Source organism: Gopherus flavomarginatus, chromosome 15, assembly GCF_025201925.1.
Source record: "Gopherus flavomarginatus isolate rGopFla2 chromosome 15, rGopFla2.mat.asm, whole genome shotgun sequence".
Taxonomy (NCBI): Eukaryota; Metazoa; Chordata; order Testudines; family Testudinidae; genus Gopherus; species Gopherus flavomarginatus.
The window spans coordinates 8,610,486-8,638,437 of record NC_066631.1 but is presented as its reverse complement, the minus strand read 5'-3'; the positions used below and the strand labels follow the sequence as shown (position 1 = coordinate 8,638,437).

The 27,952-nt window shown below is 37.6% G+C and overlaps 1 protein-coding gene across 3 annotated transcripts in view; it reads left to right on the top strand.

The window, feature by feature from the left end:
* Positions 1-27,952, top strand: part of MED13L (mediator complex subunit 13L) — a 389,999-nt gene that overhangs the window by 28,395 nt on the left and 333,652 nt on the right. For 2 of the 3 annotated variants that reach the window (XM_050924288.1, XM_050924287.1), the window contains exon 2: positions 9,026-9,263. The exons of the other annotated variant lie outside the window; for it this stretch is intronic. In XM_050924288.1, the coding sequence (XP_050780245.1) occupies positions 9,026-9,263 (238 nt within the window). The remainder of the gene's footprint in view (positions 1-9,025; positions 9,264-27,952) is intronic. 3 annotated transcript variants of the gene reach the window in all.

Sequence of the window (27,952 nt, the reverse complement as noted above, 5' to 3'; positions counted from 1 at the left end):
ATATGGAATAATATGATGCTACTTTGAAGACATTCAATTTTCTATATCCTATTCCATAGTGTGATGACAGGACAATTATGGTTTTGTATGGGGGCCTTAATTGTTAGTGTATTGTTGATATGCAGAACATTGGGAGTTTTTCATATGGGGAGACTACTAATGCCAAATCAGCCTTCATAAATCTACAAATCAGTATCTTGTGGGAATGAGGCATAATGGAACAAATACTGCTTTAAGGAATGATGCTGAAGATTACAATTAAATCATGGAAAGTGTTACCACACAACCCCAAGTACATGTGATATCTATCCATCCTCAGACCCTGTTTTCAGATTGTTATAGAGTAGTGTGTTGCCTTGAAATGACTTTTGAAAGATGAAACACCACCATTACTGGAGATTCATAATGCCCTTGATGAGATGGTAGCACTAGGCATGTTGCCAATTTTTTTTTTGGTACATGGGGTGGGATTGGTTGTATTGTTAGAACTACATTATCCTGTCCCCTCTTGAAAATATATAGCTCAAACAGTAATTCAACAAATGTTAATGTGCTGCAAACATCCATTTATAACATTTACTGCTCATCTGTTAATCCAGAGTACCTGTAATGATCTGAGGCTGTAGGTCCTCTGTTCAGTGGGTCTAGAACCAGGGCTGTGGGAACTCTGGGTCTTGGACAATCCCTTGTTGCTATTGAGCAAGTTAGAGGGACCAGCACCTCATAAATCCTGGATTGTCAGGCTGCACAGGAAATCCTATTGGAAAGCGTAAAGTGCAGTTGTCTGATTGGTAGCACCCACTACTTAAGCCAGGAGGTGATTGAGGTGGACTGTCTAAGCAACTGTGCAGACTCTGTTCTGCCACATCAAACCCTGCCCGTGCCTGTGTCCTGCAATCTCCAATCCCTGTTCCCAGTTCCTGCTCTACTTCTTGCTCCACTTCTGTTCTGGTCCTGCTCCTAATTCCTGTGCCAGTTCTGACTCATAACGCTGGCTCCTGCTCTGACCAATAGGTATGACTCCCTATCCCCCAGTTTCTTAACAGTATCTTGGCAGTCATCCTTGCTATAGTGTACAGATAACTTATTAAATCCAGTAATGGTTTATATAAATCCAGCTACTCACTAGATTGGCATGAATTTTATAGATGGGCTGCAGTGCTACGGTATAAGAGTTGGAGGAAAACATAAGATTTCAATTGTTCCAGCATTCACAGAAGGCTGATTGTCCAAAAATAAATTTTGAGGGAGTAAGAAGGAGACTGCCAGTATCTATTTAGCATGGGAATGGAACACTTTTCAGGGAATGAAGTATTTGGAAATGCCTTAGAGAATGCAGTTGCTGAACTTGATGAAAAGAAGAATTATGATGTGCCAGCCCAGAGATTCAATGGAAGGAAATACTCATCCTTTCCCAGGAGAAATAGCTCTTTCAGGTCCTGGATGTACCAGTGCAGACCAATGAGGGTTGTGCTTCCTCGTCCAGATAAGTCAGACTGGAGACAATCAAAAGGAATACATGATTTATAAGCTTTTCACGACCAAAGCTTAACCTTCTCCTGGCTCATTCTTTTCATTTTGCTTCCTGTCTTTTCAGTGTAAATGAACAGGAAACCAAGTTTTATTGCTAGTTGCTGTTTACTTCCTTCTTTACCTCTTTTTGTTTTGGGTTTATTTGATTTTTGTTTGTTTTAAGAGTACTTCTCAAGTTCGCTTGACTCTGAAAAGATGAAGCTAAAAAAATGTACATACTATGTTTGCAAAGATTTTGCAGCCTTCTGCTCCTATACAATACAAAGACCTTAGACCGGCACACTTAGGCAGTGATTTCCAGAAGATCTGAAAGGGCCTTACTAATGATGCGTAGGAAAGGTGGCTTTTCTTCTAGCGTCTCTCTTGCCGTGGCAGCAAACACTTAGGAGGACCTATCTTAGGGCTGGATTTCTGAAGAGGAGAAAGTAAGATCTTTTCCCAGTGGAGTCAACTGAGTGTATGAATATCTGTCCCTGGGGTTATTACTTGGCTCTACAAGGCTGCCCTGGTTGTGTATTGGGTAACTTTTTTCCAGGAGCCTGCTTTCAGCCCATGTCATAAGAAGCTTAAGAACCACCAGATATCTAATTTCTTCCTTTTCCCTTACTTGTTTTTGAGACTCATTGGAAATGCTTCTCTACATCCCTTCAACTGCTGCAGGTAGACTCTTTGAAATCAAGTTAATTGGCTATCAGTTAACTTGAGTTAGCCAACCTGTTTGTACATCCTAACCTGGACACTCCTCAAACGTGTTGGCTAATTTAAGTTAATTGGCAATTGATTAACTTGCTTTAGAAGAAATACTCTCAATTTGTCTGACCAAATGTATGAGAGAGTGAGTGCTGGATGTGTAGAGATTACAGAACCAGAAGCATCCCTAGCTTCCAAGGTGCTGTCTCTAGAAGAATGGGAGTATAATTAATCAGATGATTGTTATCCTTAAAATTAATTAGATGATAGAGTGAATTGAGATCACTAGTGCCTTTGTTTTTAATGGAAGATCCAGAAGAAAAAAATCTCTGCCTTTCTATTATTGGTGTGGACTTTTGCTGCACCATCGCTGATGATATGGTGCCTTGCTGATCAAGTGCACAAATAGGCATTGAAACTTGGTTAGGGAGACTCAGTGGGAGGGTGGAGGTTGTTGACCCCTTTCTCTTGGGAGGCTTTTGTACTAGATCTTCACTGATCCTCATCAAAGCACATACTACCCTGAAGGACATTATGAAATGGATATTATCAAAGGAGATTTATACAGGAATTGCAAATTCTGAAGTCCTGTTGTGTAAACCATAGCTCCAAAATAATTCTAGGGATTAAGATTAGCGCCAATCCATAATCGACAGTTTTGCACTGCCTTCATCTGCTGCCAGAATAAGGAGTAGCCTGGTGTTAAGAAGTGTCAGATGTAATTTGTAGAAAAGAAATGAGCAGGTAATTCCACATTTTCATTCAAAGCAGCAGAAAACATCTTCACCGATCGCTATGCAATGTACATTGATCACTACTACATACTTGTCCCTGAGAATACTGAAAGGCTTATCTCGGAGCTTATCTCGGAGCCTGCTCGTAATAACTTTCAAATATTATCCAACAGTATGCTTTCTGTAATAATAAATAATCTTGTATTTATATTGAGTAATGTTAATATTGTCTCATTTATTTTTCTATTTTAATAACATTAATGTACATAGTCACATTCACAGCACACATTGTTTTTTAATTTAAACATCACTTTGAAACAAGTTGCATTCTTAAAGCAATATTTGTATTTTAATTTAGTAAATATCTCTAAAATAACTAAGTATCTAATAATTACTGTAAATACACCTGAATTTATAATTTTATTTTCTTTAAAAAAAGTTTATATTTTCATGTTTTGAGTCTTTCTTTGTATCCAGTTTTTGATTTATAAGTATCTACTGTTCCATGTTCGATTGAATACCCCCCAAAAGTGGAATTGTCATATCCTTATCTTAATAATGTATTTTGAATAAGCAACTTTCCATCTGAAGGTTGACTTTAGGAACTCGTACTGAAACTTTAACTCAGCTTCCATTGTATATCTAAAATATCAAGTGCGAATGTAAAAATATACATAAATATTTGTTTATACCCCCTTGTTGCATCTTGTCTTAATACCTAGGATCATGAGGGCAAAGGCCTCTGGCCACTACTGTAGTACAGATAATAACAAATAAGTTTGTCTAGAGTTTGAGTTAAACCTTCCTAAATATGCCTCTCTGAACAGGTGAAATAAAACTTGTATTTTAAAGGAACTTTTAATTTAATTTTGCACTAGTCTCTTAATTTTTTAATCAACTTTACAAAATTCATTAGTCCCAGCATGCACATTTGTTTTTGATACCACTGGAACCAATATGTTGATTCTGCTATTTTCAATCAATACTCTCCTTTTTGTAGAATGTATTTCTTTATATTTGACAATAGGTGAGGTGATTATCAAGTGATGTTTACACTTTTATCATGTGAACAGTGTCCAGTAATGTTGCAAAAATTTGATTTATTTTGGCAACAGCAACAGGGTGTTTTTTGGGATTTATGGAGAAGCAATGGAAATATTGCACATCAACAGCTTTACTGATTTAAACATGGTTTAAAGAGTAATTTTGGAATAAGAAGAATTGTATAAAAATGAACTGAAAGCAAAGAACTTTTTAAAACTCAGAATGTTAGTTTTTCATCTTTAGTGTCATTAATACAGAATGGGAAAAGACTGTCTAGGAAGGAGTATGGCAGAAAGGGATCTAGGTTAGGGGTTATAGTGGACCACAAGCTAAATATGAGTCAACAGTGTGATGCTGTTGCAAAAAAAGCAAGCGTGATTCTGGGATGCATTAACAGGTGTGTTGTAAACAAGACATGAAAAGTCATTCTTCCGCTCTACTCTGCGCTAGTTAGGCCTCAACTAGAGTATTGTGTCCAGTTCTGTGCACCACATTTCAAGAAAGATGTGGTGAAATTGGAGAGGGTGCAGAGAAGAGCAACAAGAATGATTAAAGGTCTTGAGAACATGACCTACGAAGGAAGGCTGAAAGAATTGAGTTTGTTTAGTTTGGAAAAGAGAAGACTGAGAGGGGACAAGATAGCAGTTTTTGGATATCTAAAAGGGCGTCATCAGGAAGAGGGCGAAACTTGTTCACCTTAGCCTGTAATGATAGAACAAGAAGCAATGGGCTTAAACTGCAGCAAGGGAGATTTAGGTTTCTAACTGTCAGAGTGGTTGAACACTGGAATAAATTGCCTAGGGAGGTTGTGGAATCTCCATCTCTGGAGATATTTAAGATTAGGTTAGATAAATGTCTATCAGGGATGATCTAGACAGTATTTGGTTCTGCCGTGAGGGCAGGGGACTGGACTCGATGACCTCTTGAGGGCCCTTCCAGTCCTAGAATCTATGAATCTGTGAATACTATAACTTGTCATTGTGGAAACTTCTATAATACAGAAATGATTTTTGAGAAAAATGTACTTGTATATTACAATGTATATAATTAAAATTACAGTAATTACTAACTTGACCTGGTCTTCACCAAGCACTACTACTTCTCTGACCTCTCCATTGCTGAATTTTTGATCTCAGATGTCCATCTCCAACAATGCCCACCTGTCCCCATCACCTTGTGTTGCCACTCAATTCTTCTGTGGTTTTAGTCCATCCTTATCAGTGAGATCTCTTTTGCTGTTGGACGACTCCTCTCTGTTGTCTGTTCCTTTTCTGTCATTGACTCAGGCCTGTCTCTGCTCAAAAGATTTGCCAGTATAGTTATACTGGGAAATCCTCCTGTTGTAGATGCAGTTATAACTGTTTTTTCACTAGGAGGTTTTAACAGCATATCTGTGTTGGCAAAAAATCATATCCCATCTAACATAACTATGCTGGCAAAACTTTTAGCGTAGCCAAGACCTTAGTTGTTGCTTCCCTCCACTCCCATATCCCCAACACCCTTTACTCCTTTGCTGCTTTCTCGTGTTACAAGGTCAGCCCTGTCAGCAGCCAGCTTACTCCCAACATCTACTTTTTTCTCTTCTTGTACCCATGTTGCTGAACTATCTTTGGCAAAAGTTCTGAAGCCATGCTAACTTCCTCCCCTACAAATTTACTGGGTTGTTTTGTTACCTGCTTAGCTAAATAGCTCTACTTCTCTGCCCTCGTTAAGTCCTTCACTGTCAACCCAAGCCACCTTTCCCCATCAGCTTTGATTTTCTTTTCAAACACAACCCTCCTTCCTGCTCTCATTTGTCTTTGCAGGATTTTGCAGATTACTTCATAGAAAAAAAATATTTGGTGTGGCCTCTCTATTCCTTGCTCCTTGCTTTTTTTGTTCTCTTCCACACCTGTAGTCAACACTGAGACTTTCTACCTTGTCTCCCTTTCTTGTGCCAGTGACATCCCTTCCCTCAATCTCTTAATGTCTCTTAGGTCCTCTCTCACTTTTCTCATTGCCCTTTCACTCTCATCAGGTTCCTTCCCCTCTCAGTACAAGTATGCTTTGCCTTCCCTGTCTTAAAAAAATCATTCACCTCACCTCATCCTCATCCTCAAGCTATTGTCCAAATTCTTTTCTCTTCATCTTCAGATGCTTTGAATGTGCTGTCTGCAACTGCTTTCCTCCACTTCCATGTTTGACCCACCCCAGTCCCAGCTTTCACTCTTGGCTTCAAACTGAAACTACTCCCACCCAAAGTCTAAAGACTCTTTTTTTTTTTTGGCCAGATTTCCATGCTGGACTGTATCCTTATTCTCCACAACCTCTTTGTGGTTTTTGATAGTCAGCCACTCCCTGCTTCTTGAAATCATTTCCTCCACTGGTTTTGTGGCTTCATCTTGTCTCCTTGATTGCTCTTTTATTGTCTTTAGTGGGTTGTCATTCTCTTTTCTCCTCGCTTTCTTTAGGCATCCCCCAAGGTCGTATCCTTGATCTCCCTCGTCCTGTTTATCGTTAGGCCCTATAGCTAAGTAACTTTTTTTTAAAATGTGGACCTGACTTTGACTTTCATCTTATGGCAATGACTCGTAATTCTGGCTCTCTACTATCGTACTATATCTTCCTCCCTCCAATCTAGCATCACAGACTGACTGTCTTACATCAGTTTGTGGATATGCAGTTGTCATGTTAAACGCAACATGGCCAAAACAGTCCTTTTGTTCTCTTCTTCCCCTGCTTTCTCTGTCATTGTGAGCAGCATTGTTGTCCTTAATTCAGCCCTTCCTCTGAAAACCACATATTTTAGACAGTGCATGCATCTTGCCTTTTTCTTCCTATACAATATTTCTAAAACCTGTCCTTTCTTTGTCAGCACAGCATGAACCAGCTCTCATTGTTTCATGTATTGACTACTGCCATCTCCTCCTCCTTTCTGGGCTGGACTACTGCAACCTTACTCTTCTCAATTTGATTAAAAATACTGTGTTTGCAGTCATCACGCTTACCACATCAGCATCTTATTTAGTTTGTGTTAACCTTGAAGTACAGGGTAAAGGGACGGTATGGTCCCTAATCCATTATTTCTCCCTTAATCACTTTTACACTTTTTTCTAGACCACCCCTTCTGCATAGGAAAAGATAGCCCCAAACACATTTTCAGTTACTACTTTATTCTCCTTCATATCCCTTCTTAAGTAGGGGATGCCAGATCGAAAAGGGACTCTGGCGGCTTCGATAGCACTGCTGACTAGGCCTCTAAAAGTCCAGTTAGTGGTGCAGCGCGGCTAAGGCAGGCTCCCTACCTGCCCTGGCTGAATGTGGCTCCCAGAAGCAGCTGGCTCAAAGGCCAGTGGGCTCTGTGCACTGGCCGTGCCCAGAGGTGTGGCCCCTGCAGCTCCCACTAGCTGGCTGCGGAGCTGGTACTCTGGGCGGGGGCAACGTGCAGAGCCCCCTGGCCCCTCTGCCTAGGAGCCAGACATGCTGGCCTGTTCCTGAAGTCATGGAAGGGAGGGAGCCTGCCTTAGCCCCGCTACGCTGTGGACCAGGAGCTGGAACCCGGACCCTGAACCTCCTCCTGTACCCCAACCCCTAGCCCTCCAGCACCCCAACTCCCTTTTGGAGCCTGCACCCCAGCTCTGAGCTCCCTCTTGCACCCCAGACCCTTCATCCCCGGCCGTACTCTGAACCCCTTGGCCCCAACCCGGAGCCGCCTCCTGCACCCCAGACCCCTCATCTCTGGCCCCACCCCAGAGCCTGACCCCCAGAAGGAACCTGCATCCCAACCTCCAACCCGGAGCTACCTCCCACACTGTGAACCTGTCATTTCTGGCCCCACCCCAGAGCCTGCATCACAGCCCCCTGCCCAGAGCCCCCTCCTGCATTCTGAATTCCTTGGCCCCACCCCAGAGCCCCTTCCTGCACCCCAGAACCCTCATCCCCGGACCAACCCCAGACCCTGCACCCCCAGCCTGGTGAAAGTAGGTGAGGGTGGGGGGGATGGAGTGAGCAGGGGGCGGGGCCTCAGAAGAGAGGTGGCAGGGGTGGAGCCTTGGGGCGGGGTAAGGGTGTTCATTTTTGTGCTCTTAGAAAGTTGGCAACCCTATTCTTAAGACTCACCTATGCCATGAGGCTTACAAAATTCTGCCCGGTTAGACAGGTGATGAAGCTGTGACTCTCTGCTTTTTCCATTTCTTATTCACTGGCTTTTACTAATTCTTTTGTAACTGCTATTCCTTGCTTTACATATACCCCTAATTAAAAGTTTTAAACCTATAACCAGCAAGCCCTGTTACTTACGAAGCTGTTCCAATTCTTCACAGTATTAATTTTCACTGCATGTTTCATCTCTATTCCATACCTTTCCTCTCTTTCTGACTTTTAGGGCTTGTCTTCACTGCAGGCTAAATTGGTGCGGCTGCAATTGACACAGCGTTATTGATTTAGCGGGTCCGGTGAAGATGCAATGAGTCAGTGGGAGAGTACTCTCCCATCGACCTCAGTATTTCACCTCAACAAGAGGTGGATACTATGTCAATGGGAGAGCGTCTCCCACCAACATAGTGTGATGTAGGCGTGGTAAATTGATGTAAACTACAGCGAGTTAAGTTATGTAACTTACATCGACTTACCCTGCAGTGTATACAGGGCCTTGAATTGTAAACTTTTCAGGGCAGGGATTGTGACCAATTGTACAGTACCTAACAGTGGGGAACCATAACGGAGACTTTAATAAATGTTTTGGAAAATGCAGTGAACCAGCTAGACATGATGACAACCTGGTTGTTGTGAAACAATGACAACTAGATTTTTACTATGTTTGTTTTATTTGCCCTAAAAGCTTGTTTGTTCCTTGTTTTGTTAGAACAAGGGGGAAGTGGGGATGACCATTGAAGTGTTTATCAATAGCAGCAATAATTTTACCATTGTAAATTGAGAAATGAAACACAGGAATTTAAGTACAAAATCAGAAAAATAATATAAAACCATGAGTATAAACGACTTTTAAAGCAAAATAACATAATGATTTTTTTTTCCTTCTTCAGGCTGAACTCACAGGCATCAAATGGCGTAGGTACAATTTTGAAGGTCATGGGGATTGTGGCCCCATCATTTCAGCCCCAGCCCAGGATGATCCAATTCTGCTCAGCTTCATCCGCTGCCTTCAGGCCAATTTGCTGTGTGTGTGGCGTCGTGATGTCAAACCGGATTGTAAAGAGTTATGGATATTCTGGTGGGGAGATGAACCAAACCTAGTAGATGTGATACATCGTGAACTGCACAGTAAGTTGTTTTATTCCTTGTAAATCTCTGACTCTACAGTGGAAGGTTTTAAAGTAACTTTTGCGTTTGACTTAGTTACAGTTTATGTATACTGAATTCTGAAAAGGCATGTAAATTCAGCTACAGGTGGTACTCATTTGCAAATGAACCACAAGACAAGAATTGAAATGGACTTGGGATACTTGGGGTTTGGCTTGTTAATAGTTATGTTTTAGTGCAAACTCAAATGTGCTTGTGAAGTTAGCATAAGTACAAGTTTACATAATTTAAAATATAGTATAAGGTAATTAGAAATTAGCTAATAGAACAAAGGCACCTGTCCTGTAGAGTCAACTCAAGCCCATGGCATCTCATTTAAATTAGTGAGGTTCTTCACGGTTATTTAGTCTGCCATGTTAATATCGATACACATTTAGAGCCTAAATGGAGAAAAGATGCAACAGGTGAGTATGACAGACAAAAGGAAGGAAAGAGATAGAGAGGAGAAGGGTAACAAAGATCCCATAGTTATTATTTAGATATTGGACACCTTGATGATTTCTGGTGGTTCCCAGTGTTTTGTTCTGTTTTTTAATAAGAATAAAATCAGCTATTCCTGCCTGATGCACATACCTGAATCAGAAAAACCCAAAATGTTTAATTCCCAAGTCTAAGTTGCAGGGCTATCAAGTAGAAAAAATATTACATATTCTTTTTAGTTTAAGTTGAAGGTTTAACTTATATCCTTTTAATATACTATTTATATTTATACATCACAACCAAATATGCTTTCCCAGCTCCTTGTCCTCAAAGAATGCAAACCTGGTTTCTTAAGAAATATAGTTGAGATTTTTATAGTTGACTACTCCCATTAATTTCAATGGAATTTGTATGGTTAAATCTCTAGTCAGCTTTGAAAATCTCAGTGTAAAGTTTTTGCATTCCTTTACTATTAGGAGACTCTTTTTAGCTGTTCCTTAATTTTCTCCTTAAATAAGAGAAAAACACAATGCAAAAAAAATTAACTATTATCCACTTTTCCTTTCAGAGATGGACTTTTATTCTTTATATACCTAATTTCCCTAGTTCCATAAACTGTTTAAAAAAAAATTGTTCACATTTTCAGGGTGCTCAGTTGCCTAATTCTGTAAACAGTGTTTGAAAGATTTTCAGACCATTTTGGAATCAAAAACGTACAGTAAGAACTGAGGAGCAACTTGCTCTTGCCATAAGTTTCTCTGTCTGTAATCTTTGCCTCCAAAACAACTAGAAAGCAGTAAACCTTGCAAACTAGTCCAAATGTACACGTTGCTGTGTTTGTCCACTGTGCATAGTTGTCCCCCCCCCATATAATTTGTGGGGCATGGCCTATTGTATTTCCGTACTTCTTTTATCCTGTTTTGTAACATGCGAACAGTGTCATACTTGCATCCTTACAGAATTCATGTTTTCATGAATACCAGATTGTTTACTTGGCAATGTAACCTGTGAAATCTCAGAACTGAGGTGCCTTCTGTGTGTCTCTAAGCCTGTTATATGCAGGTAGCAAATGCAGTCATGTATAATTAAAGAGATGGCTCAGAAGTGCTGCATCAAGATATTCCACTAATGTTAATTTTTTATGAGGCACCTGTTCTGAGTGAAAGCGCGGGTGACATTCCTTCTTACCCAACTAAGCTTTAATAATATATACTTATTCCCTTTATGAAATGTTGTGTATTTAATATTTCAAATGCAGTGTGGGACTTAAGTGTGTTAAGTGATCTTTTTATTAGAAGGAAATTGCAGCTTGCATTTTCCATTTTTATTGTAAAATGGTATAGCTGGTTTACACATCATGTTACAAGTAACAACATTATAGTAGTTATTGCTTCCAGAGATAACAGTACCTTGAGACATGTAATTTCTGATGAGCTTGTTTGATATGGTTTGGACTAGCATATAGCACGTAAAAATATTATCACTTTATTGTGGGTTTAAATTTGGCACAGGATCAAGTGAACTGTGTTGTCCAGCATTTTGTGAGCAACCAAGAATAAAATTTTTCAGCATGATCTAGTCTGTGACTTCTGTACAATGGCACTTTTTCCAGCAGCAGTGTCATACTGACTAAAATTGTATGCATGTGTAGTTAATTTCACATTGCCAGCATTACTAGGAAAGTACAGTTGTACTGGAGTACAGCCACTATCACTCTGGATGATCATTTTTCTTTACTGCTAATGATGCCTCAAACAAAAGGGAAAGAAAGATGTGTGGAAAGAGAGAGATGTTGAGGTTAATGAAGGGGAAAGTAGGAGCAATTCACGCATATTCTGTGGAGGAAATACATGGAGACTGAATATGGAAGAGAAGAGAGACCCAGAGAAGAGGGGACAGAAATACTGCCACTGATTGGATGGATAGTTGCAAGAAACTAAAATTAACACTCTCTGCCACATTTTTTTTAAATGTATTTATTTAGAATCTTCATCTGCATTTGTAAGAGTATGAAATCACTGCTTTAATCTGCTTTTCATACATCACAAGCAAGTTTATTACATTCTGCTACTAATTGTCCTTAATTATACTTATGCTGCTTTAATTGTTCAAAAAATACAATATATTGGTATTGTAGTGTGCCATTTAATCACACTGATTCCATGGGGACTGTTCATCACCTTTTCTGGAATTGCAACATCTATTACAGAAAAGCAGTCATTTCTGGGGTGGAATACCTGCAATTGTTTAAGAACACACAATAGAACTACAAAATAATTTAAGACAAAACTAAAGAATCTAATCAACACTGCAGGAGAATTTAGATAGAATGCAATTTCCCAAATTAAAATTGAGACAAGACACTGAGATTAGCATATCATACTCCTGACAAAAGTTCCACTTCATCTTTTATTACTAAATGGTCAACTTTGCACATATCACCTAAAAGATAGTAACTCTGGAAGCATATAGATCTTTAACACCAAGATAGACCACTAGTTCATTATCGACTCTGAGAGAATCATACAGATTTTAACATAAGAACATTGATTGTAATCATTTTGTTTTTTAATTAGACATTTCATATTGTTTTAAAGAGAGTGGAGCGATTTTAAATTATGTTCTAAAAATTGCATATTAAAAATAATCAGGTTTTGTAAAAATGAACCTGAGAATTTATGCTTTTGCAACTTTAGATAACAATTTATAATTAACCAAATTATACTTTTTTTAAACTCACATCAGTTAGATTTTATTTGAATTTTACAAAACTGCTGTATGAACACATTTTTGTTCAAACAATTTTTTTTAAAATAATTAGAGCCCTGATCCTGTAAACCGTTACACAGGTATGAAACTTCACTCACATGAATAGTCTTCTCATTGACTTCAGTGGACTATGCATATGCTTAAATTGCTTGCATCATTGGAGTTTAAAATTGTATTTTTATTAAATATTCCTCTCTTAGTGGACTAATATCTTTGTCACTTTATAACAAAATAATTTAAGTAGTAACAATGAAAAGTTATGTAGACTTTCAATATATTAGAATTAGTTGTGAATTTTTAGTACACGGTGCCCGAAATGTCAACTGAAAGTTAAAGTTAAGTTTCTAAACTCTATAGGCAACGAAGGGTGGAATTTTCAAAAGCACTTAAATGATTTGGGAGCACAGTTCCCATCAACTTCAAACTGCAGGCCCTATATGGAAGAATATAACCTGGTTGAAATATTTTAGTTTTCTTGACTTGTGGAAGTTCAGTATATCAGAAACTGGTATTGGTTGCAAATACATGCACGCCATTTATCAGTTTTGAGTTTTGATCCCATAGTAAGGGTGTTCATGAGGTCCTGGGGATTCTTTTTCAGAGCAGAAAAAACATTTTCAGTATGAAATTTCTTAGTAGAAAATCTTTGTGTAAAGTCTGAAATTCTAATAACAGGAAACTAATTAAAGAAAGGTTTCAGAGTAGTAGCCATGTTAGTCTGTATCAGCAAAACCAACGAGGAGTACTTGTGGCACCTTAGAGACTAACACATTTATTTGGGCATAAGCTTTCGTGGCCTAAAACCCGCTTCATCAGATGCATGGGGTGGAAAATACAGTAGGGTGTGTATGTGTGTGTGTGTGTGTATATATATATATAGAGAGAGAGAGAGTACATGAAAAGATGGGATTGTCTTACAAAGAGGGGAGTCAGGTCTAACCAGACAATTCAATTAAAGTGGGCTATTATCAAAAGGAGGAAAAATGACACTTGTAGTGGTAATCAGGGTGGCCCATTTCAAACAGTTGACAAGAAGGTGTGAGTAACAATATGGGGAAATTAGGATGGGGAAATTAGTTTTAGTTTTTGTAGTGACCCATCCACTCCTAGTTTTTTTCAGGCCTAATTTGATGGTGTCCAGTTTGCAAATTAATTCCAGTTGTGCAGGTTCTCACTGGAATTAAGAACAAAATATCTACTCTGTCAATTTGGGGCTATAAAATGAAAAATAAAGAACTAGCAACATCTAAATAAAATTGATGTAAGTACATTTGTGACTTAAATAAATAAAACAGAACTCCCTCCCCCCCCCAATCATGTTTTTATCCATCCTGGTTTGAAATAGAGGAGTTAATTTTATAGAACATTGTATAATAGATGCCACAGTTATGCTTCTAATAATAATAGTAAAAAGTTTACATGGGGAACTCTTTTTTTATTTAAATAGTGAAGACATACTTAATATATTCTTGCAGGAGGGAATCAGGTTTTGTTGAAAATTTTCTTGATTTACGAGTTTGTTTCTGTAATACAAATGAAAGCAAAAAAGAGCACTTACTTTTGCAAAACTAGTGGATGAACATGTAGATAGTTAAATGCGGCCATCAAATAAATAGTAAAGTAGTTGCTTTTAAACTTTATGCAATGTTTTTATGAATTATGGAGTAGCAGTAGTGACTTTTTTCCCTACAAGTTTGTTTGGGTTTTTTTGCACGCACCCCACCCTCCTCTATAACAAACTGTTTTTTAAACATTGCAATCAAACCACAGATTTGTATTTGTGGGGAGGGAAGAAAGATAACTTTTTTCTCTCCCTACCTTTAAAACAAAACAAATTAACAGACGTTTTGGGTGGGTGGAGTATCTTCACAAGTTTGAAAACTTTCAAATTCTCTTTTGTCATTGCATACCTTCAGAAAGAAGTAGGGTCTGAAGTTCCAGTTTAGTTTATGGATTCCATTTTATATGTTTATGTTTTTTGACACTTTAAATCCAATGTTAATTTTTTAAAAAATGTTCTGAAATAACACTTTAATGGTCCTTCAGCATCTGGCAGATATCTCAGGAGCGTAGTTCGTGTCAGCCTCTTTGTATCTCAAAAAGCATGTAGAAGTCAATAAACAACTTATTTGCTATCTGTTGCATAGGTCCTGTGCACTTTGTAACCCCACATTACTTCCTCCTCACCTTAGGAAATAGGTATAGAGTTCACAAATGAGCATGTTAATAGTCAGTAGTAAAGCAAAACTTATAAGATTTAATGATTTGTGATAGGGTTAACCCCCCACCCCCGAATGTCTTGTGGCTTTGTCTCTGTACTGATGTGGGCATCTTTAACCTTGTCCCCTACTGTTTATGTAGTACAGCACTTATCTGAACCATGAGAGTATACAGGGTTTATGGTGTGCATAGACAGATAGAATAAAAACAGTGTCCTTGATATCTATAGTAAGTGTAAGAGTAGGTATTTTGTATTGCCATTCGAAGATTAATTGGAGGGTACGCTGCTGTTTTTGTACATTTTATTTTGAGTAGATGGTGCATAGAATCATCATAGGATCATAGAATATCAGAGTTGGAACGGACTGCAGGAGGTCATCTAGTCCAACCCCCTGCTCAGAGCAGGACCAGTCCCCAACTAAATCATTCCAGCCAGGCCTTCGTGAAGCCTGACTTTAAAAACCTCTAAGGAAGGAGATTCCACCACCTCCTAGGTAACCCATTCCACTGCTTCACCACCCTCCTAGTGAAAAAGTCTTTCCTAATATCCAACCTGAACCTCCCCCTCTGCAACTTGAGACCATTATTCCTTGTTCTGTCATGGGTGAAGCTGTGTGATGTAAAGTGTGTGAAGGGAAAGGGGGTCAGAGTTAAGTTTGGGTTTGATACTTCAGTGATGATTGATCATAAGTGCACATAACTTATATTACTGTACCTTTTTATGCAAAGCTGTGTAAAACTGTTAATTACCTGTATGCAGCATGGGCTTCTATAGCATTACCAGAAAAGCTGTACAGCTAGATTCATGGTCAAGGGACCTTACTATTAAATTTAGGCTGACTGCTCTTATTTCTTGATCTGATTTATGGGAGTTCTGAAAATGAACTTAAAACAATCGCTCAACACAATGGTGGGTTTGTTTCTTTAATTTAAAAAGTCCCATCTGGTTCCTCTGTGGAAAAGCCTGTTAAAAGTAGACAATCCTAATAAGATCCAGAAGATTGGAGTGTTCATTGAGGAGGAGATGTGCCAAGTCCTTTTGGCTCACTGATGTCTGAGCTAGAGACTTGCAGACAAAAGAGAGAAATGTTCAAGAAGAGTCTTATGCCTGCTCCTAATTTCCAGTTCTGCTTCTTGAAATTGTAAGTTGGCTTTCTTGGGTGCTTCAATAACAATAGAATTTCTTATTCCCATTAGCTCAATGAGGGTGTGAAATCTAATTCATTTCTTCTTTTTCATATCAGATTGCTCTCTTAAATACCACAAATACCTCCCAGAAAGGATCTAATCTGCACTACCTAATGTGTTACTAATAAAATGATCCTTCCATTCGACAGAAACATACGCATGAAATCTGCCAAATCGCTAATTTTACCATTGCACCTGGGGAATTTCCTTGTACTCATTAAATGTTCAAACTCTTTGTATTATGTTCCTGTTGATCCTAGTCCCCATTAGTTAACAGGGGGCTTCCTCTCTGATTTACATTGTCCACTTGGACTTTGAATCAGCATTGCAAGTGTTCATGGAAAATGATGGCAGTCATTACAACTGTGTTGAGGAAGGAAAAGGCTCAGGTATGATTCTGTATCTCTGTACTGCTTCATCAAGAATTCTACTTTTCATTCCACAAATGATGTGGACCTATTTCTTCATATGTTCCAGGAGTTAAAGTTTATAGTAAACTATAATGAAAAGTTTCTTATCTGTAGTGCAGGATCTGGTTTATCTAAGAATGCATTGTCAGATTCATCCTTTCCTAAACATAATTGATCAAGTTGGCACTATAATCCTGTGTGTCAAACCCTTTGTTTCCTGTGGCTTTAGTCTTTTTTCTTTTGCTATTGTTCTCGGTGTCTGGTTCTTGAGCCAGACCCTTGCTTTTACATCCAATTCAGTAGTGTTGCACTTCCATGAGTCCTTTGAAGATATTCTCTCAAACTGAGGATACTGGTAACTGTACAATATTGGTTGCAGGATGATAGTGTTTTGAAGGAAATTCTGTGAACCAAAATGGCTTATTCTATGCAGGTAAATCATTAGGGGTAGAGAGCTTATCTATGGTTATTCTGTACTTTTGTGTGGTTTGGCAATACAGTTAAAATCCTGCCTACATTGAAAAATGGAACTGTGGTTTAATCCTGCCCACAGGCAATTGTATTGTAATGGAGTGTGCTTACACAAGAAGGAATGAAATCTAGCTAAAAATAGAATTTTGTATGTGTTTTGGAAACTTAGCAGTTTAAAAAGCAGATGTCATTATCAACTACATAATGATGACTATTTAATGTAAAAAATACTAAGATATAGCTGAAAATAATAATGGTAATTTAGAGGGTTTGAATTGTGAGGGTAGAAGTTACAATGATCTTTGTAGTACAAAATTAAACACATCTCACTACTGGAAAGCCATTAGCTATTGAAAAATCTGTCTCCTTGCTGATTACTGATAATAAGAACATTTAAGAGATTTGTTTTCTTAATTCTCCAGAGCACACATTGTTTTAATAGCTTTGAGATCATTAAATTTTTACTTCTTTCAGTTAACTAAATGAGAGTTCAATTTTTTTTAACTTGCAAAATTGTGCTGTCAGCCTTGGATTCTACAGTCCATTAATTGGAGTGTAATGATTGCTAGTTAAAGTTTGGATTAGACAAAATAAACTTTTTTGTAAGAAAGCATATTAAATGAGGTGTCCTCATTTGGGATTAAGAAATTGCTTCATGGGAAAGTGCCAACTCCTCTTACACACATGAAATTGACAAGAGCTTTACTATGTCTGTGCAAGATGTCTTCATTTTGTTTTGTTTCCCCTTTTAAACAAGTCTCTCCCCCCACTCCTTAGAACTGGTTTTATGTTACATGCAGCCAGTGTATAATTCATTTTAATGAATCCATCTCATTTCTAAATGGGAGAATCCATGAGACTTTTGTTTCTGGTTTTCACATAGGCACTTGGATATTCTTTTTTCATATTAACAAAAATATTGGAGGTTTATAGTTGTCATCATCTAAGGGAATATATATATACTCCCACGTCAACAGCTTGTAGTTAATGGTGCGTCATTCTGAACTGAATGAAGAAACTACTGAATACATTGATGTTTTTTCCCCTCGTAATTTGTAGTATGTGGTACTTCAAGATTGCTTTAATTTCTGTTGTTAGTCAAGGCCTACGTGTCGGATATTTTAGTATTGCACTTATAATCTTTTCGTATTTGAAGTTTTTTCTTTTGAAACCGCTACAAAGTGTGTTACAACTAAAAGGGAAATTTCAGAAGAAAAACCATTAGTAATAAAAGGTACCTTTTAGAGGCTACAAAAATAAACTCTTTCCTCTCCATTCCTCCTCCTCCTCCAAAGAAGAGGTTAAGTTTCAAGCAGAGAGTGAGAGTTATTCAAGGTTCTTAACAATTTCAGAAGTTTTATTAATCTTACAAGAGCTACATTAACTGCCGTTTTCCTTCTACTTTTTGTTTTTCGGCTGCTTTTTGGTTTTTTTGGGGGAAGGGAAGTGAGATTGTGTATGTTGTAAAATAGTAACTTCCATTGTGCACTGATTATCTAAAAGATTCTTTTGCACAGCTATTTCAATAAGATTAGATTTAATAGGTGGTTATATATATCTAGGAAGGAAAAGAAAATACAGGATTCTGAATTTGTTAAGCAATAGACGTGAACTTTTGTAAAAATATGGCAAGATCATCATAACTTGGAAATCTTTGACGATAAATGCTAGAAAGAAGTACTACTAACAAATTAGACAGAATTATTAAACAAAAAGTGCTTGGAATTAACCAGAATGTTGAGATCAAGTTGAAGTCCAACTTTTGAGTGTAAATAAAAATCTATGTTTTACCACAGGCAACTCACTGAACCAAGTAATTAGTTTTTTTCATGAAAAAATAGACATTATACTGAAGCTGCAGCGGAGAAGTATGTAAAGGATTTATATGCTAGTTATATTAAAATTAAACAATCATTAAAAGATTGTATTTTAAAAGTACTGCTTGAGGGGAAAATGAAATCTAATCAGAATTTATTTTTGCTGTGCATTGTGCAAATTCAAGCAATATTGTCTACAGCAGTTGATGTTTTTTGCTTCAGGGAATCCTTTTTCCAATGAAATGAAGTCACTTAACTGTGTAAAGTAAATCTGAGTTAGCTTCAAGTGAAATCTGCATTAATAGAATTCATTACTAACGTCTGTATTTTCATGTACTGAGTCATGCTGTGAACAAAGACACAGGTTGGCTGTTAAATTAATCTTTAAAACTAGATGAACTGTTACCTTTGATTACATATAGATTCACATTTTTCTAATATAATGTAAATAATGAACGCCTGTACATAAGCCGTATGATACTGTTTAACAAATGTGAAATAAAGAAGCAAGACTGTTTTGAAGTTCTCATAGTTTCTCTTTTAAAGGAAAAATTTTCCATTACAGACATCATTTACTCTTTTGTTCTTTGTAATCTTATCAGGACTCATTATACTTTGACATGAAAATTTTTTGTCCCTAAAACAATAAGATTATTGCATCTTTTAATTAGGCTCTTAGTTATCTTCTTAGCTATATTTGTGAGCATTATTATCTGAGGATCTGAATATATCTCCATTTTACGCGTATAATATATACACAGATTTGCATACAGGATAAAAATTGACCCTTTGTTTTCTATGCAGTTGCGATCTTCCATGAAATGTGAGCCACAGTACAATAAATAAAGAAATGTTTCTGAATGTACACTCTCTCTGCTAAATAATAGAACTTTTTATTTGGGTTCTAATAAATTTTTAGCTGAAATAGTATTCCATAAATTTGCAGAGAAAAATGTCCTTGCACAGACCTGGAAAAAAGAAAACAGTTAGTAAAGCAGTATATGAAATGCAGAGGCTCATAGGAACTTTGCTTAAGAACTGAAATAAGATTTTCCTCTCTGTTCATTCCCTATAAGTATTGCTTGAAAAAAAATCTTTTGGAGTTTAAAAAAAAAAATCTTGTCAGAAGGTGTCACACATAGCAATCGTTCATGTAATGAAAAGTAAAATCCGTTCTCAGTCCAAAACTTTGTTGGAACTTGAATTAATATTTTAAATACGCTTTAACACTGTTATAAGGAAATGAGGCAGGGAGACCCTTACTAACATGTTCTTTTTAAAATAACAGATCCCTACAAAAAACACACGGGTATTTGAAAGGCAGGAAGTAACACTGTAATCCTAATAGTAGTTCTGTATGAAAATATTATACCTACTATTGTTACTTGGAAGGTTGTAGACTTATATGGAACTAATCAGCTTTTAGGTTAACTGGCTGACACCCAACATCTCTGGCTGTCAAAGGTTTTGTAACTCTCATTGCTTATTCAAGTACATAATATATGTCAGCTTTCTGTGAAAAGTTGTGTTCCTGTATGAGTACTAGTTATGGAAAGACTATAAGCACGGTTTTCGACCACCATTAAGTGGGTCACAGAGTTGCTTCTCTTATTTACTTAGGGACTCCTCAGGTTCAGAACCCTGACATTTGGGGAAGAAACATCCAAACCCCACAGATTTCCAGTTGTATAAGATTTTAATTAACTAAACTAAGCATAAGCAAAGCAGAATGAATCTATCTATCTATCTATCTATCTATCTATCTATCTATCTATCTATCTATCTATCTATCTATCTATCTATCTATCTATCTATCTATCTATCTATCTATCTATCTATCTATCTATCTATCTATCTATCTATCTATCTATCTATCTATCTATATCATGATTTGTATTTATAGATGAACGTAATATGTTTTCTTAGGTTTGCGCGTACATGCAACTCATACAACTCCTAACCTATGAAATATTTGTGTGTGAGATCTTTTAGACAAGAAGGTGGTTTAACCTAGTGCTGTTTTGGGTATTTGAGGAACAGTTCTATAGGTGCCATTCTCATACATTGTGCGAGTTCTGTTCACACACACTCCTGTGTGGGCACATTCATTGGCAACTGCCAGCTGCAGGTTTTTTAAAAAAGCGTTAAGGACAAGAATACAGAAGTAGAGGCATCCCTTTATTAATAAAATAAAAAAAAAACTAAACTAAACCAAAATGGTTCTAACCATCCTAAAAAGTCCCTACTAAAAATAATTAAGGTGCAGCGCTAACAAAAAGTTGGAACTGAAATTATAGGAAAACACCAATTATATATTCCCTCAGCCATGCACAAAGAAGGACTGTTCTCATTCTTATGCTTATAACTTCCCCTATATATGTTTACGTTCAGTGTCTCAGTTTGAACAGCATTACTTTGTCACACAACATATGGGTGAAAAGTTTAACTCAGTTCAAGTAAAAAGTATTTTCCTCCTAAAATTACAGTTTTGGGGCTCCGTTTTTATATGCGGACCTATCTGCCTCACACTGTTTACCATAACTGACAATTAGAGGCTAAAAAAATGGTTCGATTTTTGCTGTTTGTGTATTTAATGCGTTTGACAGCATTTTGTGTGGTTGGTTTCGTGGTTTTCCTTGGATAGTCGTGTGTTCTCTGCAGTGCGAAAGACCCACAAAAACTAAGAGGGGGAGAGAAACATATAAACAAACCAGGACTAAGTGATTTATAAACCCAACAAAACTGACAAGGAGACTCAGAGCTTCTTTAATTATTTTAGGGTGGGAGGGGAGTGTGGAAAGACTAGATTTCCAGTTGGCAGTATCCCTTAAGCTTACAATTTTAATAAAAACAAAATCCCTTGTCAAACAAGGGAAAGCACGGAAATCCAAGGTTTACATACCCCAAACAATCTTAAATCTATCCGTGTATTCCTACCATTTTATGTACTCTCCAGGGTAAGGCAGATCTATGTCTGACAAATGTAGTAGTATAGTACCTGGTTTACATATTACCTCTGGATATATTCCTGCCTTATCCAAAACCTAGAAACAGCTGCCTATCTTAAATCCTAGTTACTTCACTGTACTTCAGCGTTTTCTCAAGGGCTCTGGATGTTTTAAGCCATGTCCTAAGTTTACATAGCTGAGTGTATGTATTATAACTTGCATAGGGATACTTGGGTTTTTGATGTCTGCTGTGTGGAAGCTTGACTGCATGTATGAAGTCTAATAACAATACTTTGAGTTTACATGGTGACTTCTACTGAAGGATTTTGACATCTTCACAAACACTAGTTAATTTAGCTTCACAACATTCCTGTTAGATAAGTGCTATTATCCCCATTTTACAGATGAAGAAATGAATCAGAAGATTGATTGATTTGCCCAAGGTAACAGAAGATGTATGCAGAGTCAGGAATAGAATCTAGTTCAGTCCTTTGACTCCTAGGCCTTGTCCAGACTAGGGGAGGAAAATCGATCTTAGATACGCAACTTCAGCTACGTGAATAACGTAGCTGAAGTCGAATATCTAAGATCGGATTACTCACCCGTCCAGACGGCGCGGGATCGATGTCCGCGGCTCTCTGTGTCGATTCCGGAACTCCGTTTGGGTTGATGGAGTTCCGGAATCGATGTAAGCGCGCTCGGGGATCGATATATCGCGTCTAGACTAAACGCGATATATCGATCCCCGAGCAATCGATTTTAACCCGCCGATACGGCGGGGTAGTCTGGACGTGGGCTTAGTGTTGTTGCTAAACCATCTGCCCCCTTCCCAGAGGCAAGCAGTTGATGATGAGGTATCAAAAGATGCTGTGTTGGAGATTGACTTCTGGTTAACTAAATGGCATATGTCATTCAGTGGGGTGGTGCATGTGTTTCTATTTTTGAGCATGCATCCTTGTACTGAAGTTATGTGACTCATATTGCTGGTGTTGAAATTGTTGGTGATGTGCACAGGATTATGGTTCTTCTTGGATTTGATGTGTAGGGTGGGCAGGTTAAAGAAATGTGGGATATAAAAATGCTTTCCCAGGCTTGCATGGAAGCTATTACAGACTTCCTAAAGCAATCATAGTAAAAATGTATTTTAGGGCATCCTGCATCTGCTGATTTATTGTAACAAATTTATGTGCAGTAACTTCCTTTAGAGAAGTTCTCTTTCCATTCACTACTATTTTTACTATAGCCTAAGGAACTGGGATTTTATAAATTGTTATGCTGTTTATTGAAATACAGGTTATAGTAGATTAAAATGATTATTTGTCTCATGTATAAAGATTCTTTCTTTTCAGGGGAAACCCTTCTTTTGTTGGGCTCTTATCTCTCTTAGCTCAGGCAGGTAGCCCAATTTAATGTCACTGAGAACTTGACTTAATACTAGAAGGATACATACACATGCACTAATGGCAATGTTTCTTTGTCAAGCATTTTGCTTTAGAAGTTGATTAAATCTTAATTTAATTGAATGGCTAAACAGGGCATTTGTTGACTTGCATGCTGCTTACCAAATGCATCCTCAGGTTTGCCATCCAGGGCAACTTAATCACAAAAACAAGTGTATAGAGCCTTCCACACACAGGCATTTGGAAAAAAAAAAATTATGAATGGATTTTCACCTCTTATTCCCCCCCCGTCATCTCTCTAAAAGTAGAATTTTTGTTCATTAAGGGAGTCATTGGGATCCCTCATAAAATCTTAATTTAATGACAAAATTACAGTTTCTTTCTCAGAAGATATCAAAAGTTGTTTTTCCTCTGTAAGCTGCGAATTTCAACTAATTCTATATTATACAAAATTCTTTAAAAAGTGCCTGAGGGAAGCAATTGCAGGAGTCCTTGTCTGCTCCTAGTATCCACAACTCATTTCCCAAATCTTTTCACGCTATACAAGTGATCAAAATTGAATTTCAGGGCCTGTTGATTGGTCCCTTAGTGGGAGGAAGGTATGACGTATTAGAAGTTTACTTCTCTTTTGCCTGCAGAAAAAGGTATTAAACCTTCTCAGAGCATACAGAATCTCAGTTTACTTGTCCTGTGCCTCTAAGGCCATCAGTAGTTTTGAGACCGACTGCCAAATTTTATCGTCGGTTACTAGAATAATCAAAATTACTTCAGTAGGATTGCACAAATATAACTAAAGACAAAATGTGACCCAAAATCTAAAGGAAAGTAAGCAAAAAAGATGGTTTTGCATGTAATTGCAGTGATGCCTCAATAGAACAATATATTTTTTGCAAAGTTTAGAATAAAATACCAGGAGTTGTCTATGGGATAGTAGATCTGTAATGGAAAGCCTGTTTGGGAGATTTTGCCTTTTAATGTAGGGCTCACTGCTCTTCCTTATAAAAGAGCTTTTGGAGAAAATAGAGATGCTGCAATGAAGGGCAAGAATAGCAGAGGAAAAAATCTAGGTCGTTGGTGTCTCCCACCCCACCCTCCCAAATTCTAAAACAAATTTCTGGATCACTTGTAATCCAAGAATAGATCTATAGTAAGATACCTCTAGTTCACTTGTCTCAATCATCCTCAATCTGAACATAGGAATTCAGATGTTCACTGCACTAATAGCTTTTTGGACACCAGGATTCCAATTTTTTCAGTTCCATCTTTGGAGGTGGGCACTTCATTGTGGAAGGTCCTCACCCATTTGGGAACTGCATTATGTCTACCAGCTATAAAAGGAATCTTTTGCGTTCCATCGGAATTTATAATCCTGCAAGATGAACTATGGAGAATGTTGCTCTGAAGGGGTCACAGTGATCTGGCTCGTTTAATGAGCTGGGCCCATTCAGACAAAATATGTTTTAATATAACCAAATGCAAGATTATATATCTATATATTGGAGAGGGTGCAGAAAAGAGCCACAAGAATGATTTGAGAGCTGAAAACATGAATTACAGTGAAGGATTGAGAGAGTCCTTCAAAATGGCTCAGTCTGTTTAAATGCATAAATCTGATAAATTATACTGTGATCAAGTTATCTCTTGAAGTAACTTCATAGGGAGAAGATATTCGGTACTTAAGTGCTTTTTAATTTTGCAGAAAAAGACCTAACCAGAGCCACACATCTTAACAGTGAGGGTGATTTACCGGTGGAACAAACTACCAAGGAAGTGGTTGTTTCTCCATTTCTCGGTGTCTTCAAATCAAGACTGGGTGCCTTTCTGGATGGAGATATATCTATATCTATATTTCCTCCCCTCCCACCCTTTTCTGTTGAAAAGTTTTACACTAAAAATACTCAGATGATGAAAAACAAAAGTCTAGGACCAGTTAACATCCTTAACTGTAAAAACAATGCAAACTGAAACACAAAATTGATAAGCAGATATCCTGAGCTATATTTGCAACCATTGCTATGTTCTTAAACCTTTTATTAAGGCAGAGTTATAATGAAAAAGTTAACATACCACATCTTACATTACCTGTTACTTATTCAGCATCAGGTTATTATTCAAAGAATCAAGCTAAAGATTCTAGCTTGCTGGTTGGGGAGCCCCCTTTCTATGAGTATGCTAAAAAGCGTGACCAGATTTCTATATACCTATCATTTGTGGCACTTCTTTTGTATATGTACTTGGTGTGAAATCTTTTCTATTACAAGGATAGTCCATATTTTATTACACTGCAGTTCCATAGGAGTCGTCGCAACATTTTCCCAGTAATGGTGCATACTAAGACTAGCTGTTAACAAAAAATGAAATTACTTTGTCTTTCTATTCAAAATGTAGATCCTTTACAGGTCAGGGGGTCTTTGGGAAGCTGGTATTTTGTCATAAGATGTATCTCTTTAATAACTTCCTCCCAAAACAGTTCCTGGACAAAACCATGACATGTTACCTTTTCCCCACCTCCAATAGAACACTTCCCTAATAGCACAATTATGGATTTTAACTAGAGTCAAATGCCGTCAATACAGTAATTTATAGGAATTTTCTTTGAGCGACATAAATTGAAGATAGATATCTGCTTCCCCATGTAGAGAGTCACTTATCCAGATGATTTTTTTTGTCTAAATCCCTCTCCCATCTTTTCATCTGATTGTTTTCATATCCAGATCTTTTTCAGTCAAAAATTATATATACCTTAGAAATTAAACCTGGTGTTCCAGCATTCTCATGGGTCAACTTCTGAAATGTGGTTAAAGGTCTGGACAGAGCTGCCTTGTATCCAAGTTTCCGAATAAAACGTTTGACTTGTAAATATTGAAAATACAGGAACTTAATATTTGCATTATTACATCTTTTGGCATGATTTTAAATTAGGATCCAGGAATAGCTGTCCGTATTGAGTATTCTCAACTCTTATCAAAATGGCTATTCAGTATGGGCGTTTCCTGGGGAGAAATTCCTGCTTATTAACGCAAGTAGCTTGAGGAGAGGGCCTCGGCTACAGGAATTTAAAAAATTTGTCTAGAGCTGCCAGAATGGTCTGGATGACCTTTATTTTTGGTGCCATAAATTACTTTTTAACTAATAATTTTTATGAATAGCTATATTTGGGCTCCAGTCTTGTTAGAGGGTTATCCAGTATTTGATATTTTTTGTTAACCTAATTGACCACACCTTTAATTGTGATTGAATAATAATAATAATAAAAATAAGAAGAAGAAGCCAAATTAGAGGCAGCTAGTCTACCCCATGTTGCAGGCTTATACAGAACTTTAGATTTCACCCTTTGTGTTTTTATGTATCCATGTGAATTTTTATAGTGCATCCTGCCATGTTTTTAATGTCAGGGATATCAACAGAGATGCACTGCAACAAATATAACATCTTTGGGAGGACATTCATCTTTGCTGATGCTACCGTACCTCACTAAGAAATTTCATATTTGTTCCATTCCTCCAAGTCTTATTATTTCACATTGGAGGGCTCATTTAGAGCAAGGAATGGTGGTGCCAGATCATAGTCTTCAGGCTGGTCAATCTTATTTAAGTGAGTTGAGTAAAAACACTTCTATCCATTCTGAGGTACAACGCTCATTGTACCCACATCACTTTACAGTTGTGAAACATGGATACTGACAAAACATCTGGAGCAAAACCTGCAAATAAAAACTGGATAGACTAAGTATTGACAATATCTGTGGAAGACTGAGTGTGCAGTTTGTGATTACAGTCATTAGAAGGTTCCAACTATGATGGTTTGGCCATGTTGCTAGAATGACCTCATACTAACTGCTTATAATTGTTCTCTGTGGAAGAGGAGGCATAGTGAGAGAGGCTGTGGACGTCCAAGGAGACAGTAGTGTAACAAGGTATATAAAACCATCCAGACAATCTCTAAATAGGCTCAAATAGTAGCTCAAAACAGACATGGATGGAACTTGTTCATAACCTTGTTCTTACACAACCTTGGTGTTTGGAAAAAGGAGATGATACTAATTAGAAGAAACCATATTTATAGTAAGGTTGATTTTGATAGTTTCCTGAAAAGTATCAACAGTATATTTTATGGCATCTTCACAGTAAAGCTTCAGCACTATACATTATTGGTGGCTAAGCGGAATTAATTGAATAGGTCTATAGTTATAGCTACCAAATTCACGGGACATTTTGATCAATTTCACAGTCATAGGATTTTTAAAATCGTAAATTTTCATGATTTCAGCTGTTTAAATCTGAAATTTCACAGTATTATAATTGTAGGGGTCCAGACCCAACAAGGAGTTGTGTTTGTGGGGGGATGTTGCAAAGTTATTGTGTGTGGGGGGCATTACGGTACAGCTACCCTTCTGTGCTTCTGCTGTCTGCAGCGTTGCCTTCAGAGCTGGGCATCTGGAGAGCGGTGACTGCTGGCCGGGAGCCCAGCTTTGAAGGCAGAGCTGCCCAGAAATAAAGATGATATGGTATGGCATTGCTACGCTTACTGCTGTGGTACTGCCTGCAGAGCTGGGCCCTCGGTCAGCAGCTGCCACTCGCCAGCTGTCCAGCTCTGAAGGCAGCACAGAAGTAAGGGTGGCAATTCTGTGACTTCCCTAAAATAACCTTGTGACCCCCCTGCAACTCCCTTTTGGATCAGCACCCCCAATTTGAGAAACGCTGGTCTCCCCTGTGAAATCTGTATTGTGTAGAGTAAAAGCACACACAAGACCAGATTTCATGGAGGGAAGCCCTGATTTCACAGTTAGTGATGTGTTTTTCATGGCCGTGAATTAGTAGGGCTCTATCTATAGCTGAATTGTTTTAAGAGCAAAGGGGGTGCATTATGAAGTTCTAGTGCCTGACTTGAGACCTAATTATATTAAAATGATATTACTGCTTTTACTGTCTTCTTTTCATGAAGTAAACAAAAACATTTTTTGGAATAAGCATTTTTATTTTTCAGTTTCTGAAGGCTCTAAATATG